The sequence below is a fragment of the Onychomys torridus genome, chromosome 7 (genome assembly GCF_903995425.1).
Source record: "Onychomys torridus chromosome 7, mOncTor1.1, whole genome shotgun sequence".
NCBI lineage: Eukaryota > Metazoa > Chordata > Mammalia > Rodentia > Cricetidae > Onychomys > Onychomys torridus.
The window spans coordinates 16,743,188-16,751,101 of NC_050449.1; the positions used below are offsets into that span (position 1 = coordinate 16,743,188).

At 52.3% G+C, this 7,914-nt stretch overlaps 1 protein-coding gene across 2 annotated transcripts; it reads right to left on the reverse strand.

Moving 5' to 3' along the window:
• Window positions 1–1,146: 1,146 nt before the first annotated feature.
• Spc24 (SPC24 component of NDC80 kinetochore complex) lies at window positions 1,147–5,581 on the reverse strand. Of its 2 annotated transcripts, XM_036193525.1 has the most exons (5): window positions 5,267–5,581; window positions 2,986–3,130; window positions 2,631–2,735; window positions 2,457–2,533; window positions 1,235–1,407 (listed from the first exon to the last, which is right to left on the reverse strand). In XM_036193525.1, the coding sequence occupies exons 1-5, from the start codon at window positions 5,505–5,507 to the stop codon at window positions 1,301–1,303; spliced, it is 675 nt and encodes a 224-aa protein (XP_036049418.1). In that variant the 5' UTR covers window positions 5,508–5,581; the 3' UTR covers window positions 1,235–1,300. The 2 variants fall into 2 exon arrangements, with proteins under 2 accessions (XP_036049419.1, XP_036049418.1); XM_036193526.1 differs by lacking the exon at window positions 2,457–2,533 and having other exon boundaries at window positions 1,147–1,407.
• Window positions 5,582–7,914: the final 2,333 nt, after the last annotated feature.

Here is a 7,914-nt window from a genome sequence, read left to right on the forward strand (position 1 = left end):
TTCAGTGCTGACTCGGCCAGCAATGCAGGACTGTTAGTCCGCAGACACAGCGTAGCCTTCCTGGGGACACTGAGCCAAGGCCACTTCCTGTTGTCCGGGTGCTACTGAGATCCTGTGAGTGGAGGTAAGTGATGGTGCTGAGGGATCCGATAGGGTCCCTAAACCCTAAAACATTACCCGGATGCCACTAGGCGTGGGGTGCCAAGTGCCTGGCTCTATGTGCACTTCAGGACTTGGGCCTGGCATCAGGACCTCCTCAAGATACGGGGAGGGTGGGCTGAGGTGGCTGCTGTCAGTGCTTAGCACAAGGCCTTGCTGTGAAACCCGGTACCCGGGTAAGATGGCAGTGTGGCAGCTGCAAGAAAGCTCAGCACCGAGGGGGAGAGATGGCGAGCTTGGGAGTCCAAACCCTGCCGCAAAGGTGGGAGGGGCTCAGGAATGGAGAGATGGCTCAGCTGTAAGAGCATGGGCTACTCTTCCAGAAGACCCAGGTTCCATTTTCCGACACATGGCAGCTCACAGCCACTTACAACCCCCATTTCAGGGGATCCCATGCTTTCTTCTGACCTCCTCCCAAACACATGGCTAACACACACACATGCAGGCAAAACATCCATTCAGTAAAAATAGTAATTTTTTTTAAAAGTCATACGTATTTTTCTTTCTTTTTTCCTTGTCCTGCGTAATATCTGTTTCCTTTTTTCACACTTCTGGTCACCATATCACATTTCCTCAGGTAATTCCTTCTGCTTTTCCGGGCTTCCCACTCTCAGCAGATAGCATTGCTTTCTATTTCTGTGAGAAAATAGATGTTACTGGAAGCTTCCACAACCGCTCGCTGCTTCTACCCACTTTCCATTCTTGGTGGCCATGTCCTTAACTCAGTGCCCTGGGGGCAGCAGAGCTGGCTTCCCTTGAGCTCTGACCCCAACCCCCTGGCCTGTCCAGTTACACTGCTCTGCTAAATTTCTTCTACGTTTCCTTCATTTTCAGTGTTCTCTTTTTTCCTGTGGATAATATTCATCAGCCTTCAACAATTCTTATTTTTCCTTGCCTTAAAAATGGGTAGACAGTCTCCTTCTGTTGGTCCAATTTCCACTTTTAGGCACAGATTCAAAAATACTAATTTTTTTAAAATGTTGTTTTAAAACAAGTTGCCAGCCTGGGCTCCATGAGACACTGTCTCAAAACAAGTAGATAAATACATGAAGTCAGTTACATATAGACTTTATATTTAGAGTGATCCCCCTCTGGGCCCCATCAACCCGATTCTGTGCGAGGCGTGAGGTCGAGGCTCTGGCTACCACTCGGTGTCCACCAGGCTCCAGAGGTAGTCGCTGATAAACTTCTGTGACAGCTGTGCGCTGTTCAGGTGGATAGGCAGGGCCACCGTGGGGCCGTGGTGGACTGAGGGCACAATGAAAGGAAAGACATGGGGTCCTCCCAGGTCCAGGGAGAGCAGTCTGACCCTGAACTTGTGGCAATTCCTCCTGTCTCAGTTTCTCAAGTGCTGGGACCCCAGGTGCGACTCCACACCAGACTAATTTCTCTTTATGTCTGTTTCTGTGGGTGTGTATGTGCAAACACGCCACAGTGCATCTGCTGAGGTCAGAGGACAGCTCTTAGGTGGTGTCCCTCCATCAGTGGGTCCCAGGGATTGAATTTAGGTCATCAGGCTTGGTGACAGGTGCCCCTACTCACTGACCCATCCTGTCACCTCCCTAACTTTTTTCGTTCTTTCTTTCTTTTTCTTTTTCTTTTTGGTTTTTCGAGACAGGGTTTCTCTGTGTAGCTTTGCACCTTTCCTGGAACTCACTGTGTAGTCCAGGCTGGCCTCGAACTCACAGAGATCCGCCTGCCTCTGCCTCCCGAGTGCTGGGATTAAAGGCATGCGCCACCACCACCAGCTCTCTTAATGATTTTTTAAAATTTTATGCATATTGGTGTTTTGCCTGCATTTATGCCTCTATGTCCTCTGAACTGGAGTTACAGTTGGGAGCTGCCATGTGGAGGCTGGGAACTAAACCCAGGTCCTCTAGAAGGGCACTCAGTGCTCTTAACCACTGAGCCATCTTTCCAGCCCCACAGCTAAATACTATCTTAATGCACAGATAAACTGCAATTTCTTTACCCATTTATCTGCTGAGACACAGGTCGCTTCTACATTTGTATGTGGAGAATAACGCCCTCTGACTGTTTAACTGTCTCTTCAAGAGTTCATTTTCAACTCGGGAGCAGATCACCAGAGTTGCCCTTGCTGGAGCCTGGGTTTACAGTTGTTTGAGACAGGGTTTCTCTGTGTAGCCCTGGCTGTCCTGGAGCTCCAGCTAGACTGACCTGCTGCCTCTGCCTCCCAAGCGTGCCACCATGGCTGCTGACTCTGCTGACACATGAGGATATACCAGTTTTCCCGCCGCTACTTCATCCCTGCCCCACAGTGGTTTCTCAAAGGATACTGCCTTTGATTGTCCCTGGCTCACAGTCGTAATCCCATTCTATTTTACTAATTCGGTGATAGAGCTGAGCCACGTACCTAGACAGAATGAGGGAGAGAGAGACAGTTACCACAGCACTGATTTTGACCAGGCCACAGGGTGGAGCTCCAGGCCGGGCCGACCTGCAGAACCTACACTGCGGAAGGGATGGTGACAGTGGTGTCCTCATCCACTTCTCTCTCCTGTTGCTGGAGAGCCGCCTCCATCTCCCGGAGCTCCCGGAGCTCTGTGGTGAGCTGAGTGCGGGTCAGTTAAGGTTCAGGCTCGGGGGAACGAAGGACAATCACCTCGCCACACACCAAGCCGGAGCACACGGTGCTCAAGCATTTCCATCTTACTTTGTCCTTCAGGAATAGCCAGGACCTGACACATGTGAGGCACTCTACCAGCCCTCCCTCCCTGGGGGTTCTAGGCAGAGCCCCAGCACCGAGGGGCATCCTAACCCAACCCAAGTATACCCTGAGGGAGGCTGCTGGGTAGTTAAGGATATCAGAGCCTGGCCTGCAGACAGGCATCCTCCTTGCTGGCCTTCTGGAGCTCCACTTCCAGCTGCTGTAGCTCCGTGCCTCCCAGGCGTGTGCATTCCTTCAAGTCAAGAAGGCTTTGGGCCACTTCCTCCTCCACAGCCAGGGTCTCTGCAAGGAGACAGAAGCAGGTGCCCTTGGGTGTCCTTTGCACAGGAAGGCTCCGAAGAGCTGTGCCCACTAGCAGTCAGACTGCCCCCCCCAGCAGCTTCGGAGCACCTCCCAGAGTCGAGTGTGTCCCTGTTTTGCTAGAACACACTCAGTACTGACAATGGCAGTGTACACCTGTAATCCATTACCTAGGAGGCAGAGGCAGGAGGATGCAGAGGTCTACATTGGCTTGGATTAAACTCAGAGACTATGCCAAAACAAACACAAAAATAAGTAACAGCCAAGTGAGATGCCAACAAGCCTGATGCCAACTGAGTCCTATCCCAGGACCCACTTGGTAGAGGGACAGAGGTGATGTCCCCAAGTTGTCCACTATGCCCATTTTGTGTGGTGCTGGAGACGGAAGGCAGGCCTTTCTGAACCAGCACTTCTCATTTGTGTAGCCCAGGCTGGCCTCCATCCCAAATGCTTGGAGTGTCGATGTGCAGCTCCCTCAGTGTCTTCTATTATAATGCCACCCCTCTTTTCCGTGGGTGTTGAGTGATGGGTCAAGGGTCTCACTATGGTGTCCAGGTTGGCCACAAACTCCTGGGTTCAAGGAACTGTCTTATCCAAGTTGCTCTACAGAGCAGGTCATAATGTATGGCCTTCAAACTACTTAATTTTAATTATTTTGTGGTCCTAGGTTTAAGTCTGGGGCCACACACATGCTAGGCAATCACTCTACTATCTAGCTACATTATGAGACAAACTTTCTTGGGGGAGGGGCCTGGATGGGACTGACACGGGGTTTCTCTGTAAGCCAATACTGGTCAGAAACTACATAACTGAGGTTGGCTTTGAATTCTCAGCAAACCTCTCTTCCCGTCTCTCAAATTCTAAGATTACTTGTACAATGCCATCCAGCCTCACTGAAATAAAAATACTGTGGTGTATATGGAGGTCAAAGGACAACCTGTAACAGTCAGGTCTCCCCATGCGGTTCCTCCGGAACAAATGAACTGGCAGGCTTGGCAGCAGGTATCTTTACCCAGAGCCATCTTGGTGGCGCTCGGATAGTTTACGTCATTAGTACTGTTTGATCCCAAAGCCTCAGGCAGTCACATGTGCTCTTGGAGCTGGACTCCTACCTAGCATTTCCTGGTTCGGTTTTGGTCTTTTGATATATGAGCCTGGCTTTGAATAGGATCTTAAATCCCTGACTCTCCTGCCTGTGTCTTGATCGCTGGTTTGACAGACCTGAACTCTCAAGCCTGTTTAATGCAGCTCTGGGAATGGAACCCAGGGCTTCATGCATTCCAGGCAAGTACTCTACCAACTGAGCCACAGCCATGCCCCCTCTCCCTTGCTTTGGTTTTCAAAAGCTTACTTTATTTCCAATTGTATTACCTTATTATTTCTTAACTATATGTATACGTGTGCCTGATGGCCATGGAGGCCAGAAGTGTCAGCTCTCCCTGGAAATGGAGTTCTAAGTGGTTGTGAACTGCCTGACGTGGCCACTGGGAACTGAACACAGATCCGCTGGAAGAACAGTGCAGTGCGCTTAGCTGCTGAGTCTCCAGCCCCACCCCAAGCTCATGCTGGTATCTCAGAGCACTCCAGCACACGTCCCTCTCAACTCGGAGCTAAACAATTCGCTTACACCGCCGTCTCTGGTAGTTTCTTGGGAGCAGGCCTGACGTGCAGACGTGGCCTGCCCTCCTCTTCTCTGCCCACCCTCTTTCCACCTCCCACGTGAGTATTCTTTATAAATGGGTGAAGTAGTAACATGCAAGCGTCCTGGACACACCTCCAGTTGGCCTGTGTGCAGCCCTGCGTGGCCTGGAACTGTATGTGCCCTTCACGCGTGTCTTCTTTTTCCTCTTAGACCCTTCCCATACCCCTGCTCCCAACTCTGCAGGGTTCCCACTACCCAGGCTGTCGCTGCCGCCCCAGTGACAGAAGGGACCCATCTGCCTCCTCCCCGGGCGGTGCCAGCTTGTGGCCCAGGGCCAGCTCACAGCAGGCTGTTCGGAAAGGTTCCCAGCCTTCCCCGGGGAGCTGGCAGGCGGGAGCTCGGAGAGCTCGGGGTCGGGCCTGCCATGGAACCCGCTTCACCAGCGGGGAGCCGGGGCTCGGGGGCCCCGCCCTCACCCCGAAGCCGCTGGTCCGCGCCGTCCTGCGTCTCCAGCAGCCGCTCCACCACCTGCTCGTAGCGCCCGAGCAGCCGCCGCTGCTGCGCCTCGGCGCGGTTGGCCCCCAGCAGGCTCAGCAGCCAGTAGCTCACCTCCTCCATGTCCCGGAAAGCCGCCATGGCCGACCGCGCCGAGTGCGAACCCGCGCGAATTTGCCTCTCCGTGGGCCCCGCCCCCTCCCCCGAGCGGCGGGATCTCATTGGATAGTTCCTACGTCCGTCTTCTGCAGGACTCAATCAGCGAGGGGAGAGAGCGTGCCCGAATGAGCGGCCATTTTGTGGAGAGCGAGGCGAAATTTCTTCTGTCACTCATGTGCGATGACCAATCATCGGAGGGAGGGAGGGCGTGTCACGGGCCCGTCCGAGTTTGGCCCGGTACGCATGCGTCGATTCCTGCGCCAGGAGCCCGGGGAGAGTCGGCCCGGACGAAGTCTGTAGCGCGTGCTTAGACCTGAAAGTCGCGGCACCCTAGAGCTGTTTGCACCTGCCGGCTTCCGGCAGGACTCCAGGGGCGAGCGGAGGACACCGTATTAGTTTTGCTTGAATGTTAACTCTACTTAAAACTGGAACTCGCTCTGTAGCCCAGGCTGGCCTCCGCCTCCTGAGTGCTGGGATTGAAGGAGTGCCACACCACTGCCGGGCGTTTCTGTAATTTTTTAGATTTAGTCTTTATTTTATGTGTAAACGTTTTGCCTAAATGCATGTATGTGTGCCACATACTTGCCTGGTGCCAGCAGAGGTCAAAAAAGGGCGTCTCCTGGGACTAAATAAATACGGGTGTTTCCGAGCTATCATCTTCCAGAACAGCCATGCTCCTTACCACTGATACATTTCTCTAGCTCCTGCTTCTGTGTTTGTTTTGTTTTGTTTTTCAAGACAGGGTTTCTCTGTGTAGCTTTGGAGCCTGTCCTGGAACTCGCTCTGTAGACCAGGCTAGCCTGGAACTCACAGAGATCCACCAGGCTCTGCCTCCCGAGTGCTGGGATTACAGGCATGCTTCTGTATTTTTCAAATGTTTAAGTAGGGGCCTGGTGTGGTAGTTCAAGCTTTTAATCCCAGCACTCAGGAGGCAAAGGCAGGAGGATCTCTGTGAGTTTGAGGCCAGCCTGGGCTACATATCAAGCTCCAAGACAGCCTCAAAAACCCAAAAAGTAAATAAATAAAATGTTTAAGTAGGAGTCTAGCATGTAATCCCAGCATTCGGTGGTGGGAGGGAGGATTGAGGTGAATTCCAGGCCAGCCTAGGCAACAGGCTGAGGCCCTGTCCCAACAGAGCAGTGAACCCTGACATTGGGCATGGTGGTTCATACCTGTCATCTCAGGACTCCAGAAGCTAAGGAAGAGGGATTGTCATGCAAAGGAGTCCAGCCCTGGATTCAGGAGTGCGTTCCAGACCTGTCTGAAGTACAGAGTGAACCCTGTTTCATTAGATACACACACCAAAGACACATGCACTAATTCTCATAAATTGTTCTCTGACCTGCATACACATGGTATGGCACACACATGCATCCCACACTACAAGTAAAGATAATTTAAAAATAAAAATAAAAAATTGAGGCAATCAAGGAAACCAAAACAAGAAAATTTTTTTAAAAAGTGTCTGTGGGGGGGCTGAGCTCTCAGAAGAAACTGCTCCGGCTTCACCTGGCAGCTGCATGACTCTGTCAGGCCAACCCACCCTGCTGGGTAAATTGCATAACAGTGCAGGTTTGAAAGAAAGGGAGCTCAGATCTTGGGTCAGTGGGAGAAAGCTTGCCTTGCTCACAGGTGGCCTGAGTTAAGGCACTGGGGGTGGGGACCCAGGGTTCAGTTTCTCATTGGGGGTGGGGACCCAGGGTTCAGTTTCTAGCAGAGCAAAGAGTGCCAGTGACCTTGGCTGGTTCTTTCCAAACCCTGGGACTAAAGATAGCCTGTTCTTATCAGCGGGGGTGGGGGTCAAGAGATAAGTCCTGGGATTGAGCAAGAGGACCCAACAGACATATATCCCCAGTCCAAAAGTGCCACCCACCTCATCTAAGAGCAAAGGGTGTGCCACCTCACAGCCAGAGTTCCTGTCCAAAAAGAGGCACACACCTCAAAAGGCCTAGAAAGTAACGTGCTGGTGCTGGGGAGAACAGAGGCCTTGCGCCCGTGAGGCTGCAAAATGTCAAGGCAGAGCTGGAGAGACTGCAGGTTCCCAACACCACAGAAATACAGGGCTGAGGTGTGCAGAGCAGCAGAGGGTACTGGGTTCAGTCCCCAGTACTTCATAAAATCAGGGGCAGCGCTGCTTAGAATCCCAGCCCAACAGGAAAGAGGAAGGAATGAAGAACTGGGCCCAGTGCTTCTGAACATAGAGGGGCCAAAAACAGAGGAGGTGGAGCTCCATGTAGCAATATGTCTATTGCTAGGGGGTAGGTGGGATGTGCTCGGGACTCAGGCTAGAGCAAGCCCCCAGACCAAGTCCTTCTCAGCTCTGTGATCAGCACAGCAGTGTGCTCCTATGCTGTCTCTCTGCCTGTCTTCCCGTAAGTCTGAACTAAGGGAGATCTCACACAATCCAGTGCCTGGAGTTGTAGACAGTTAACAAACAATTATCGGTCCCAGCACGCAAGATGCTGTGGAG

Coding starts and splice junctions, on each gene's coding strand:
- Spc24 (XM_036193526.1), bottom strand. CDS start 5,507: ATGAGATCCCGCCGCTCGGGGGAGGGGGCGGGGCCCACGGAGAGGCAA. Junction 3,131..5,266: donor CGCGGACCAGCGGCTTCGGG/GTGAGGGCGGGG, acceptor GTCTCCTTGCAG/AGACCCTGGCTGTGGAGGAG. Junction 2,736..2,985: donor TGTCTGCAGGCCAGGCTCTG/ATATCCTTAACT, acceptor ACTGACCCGCAC/TCAGCTCACCACAGAGCTCC.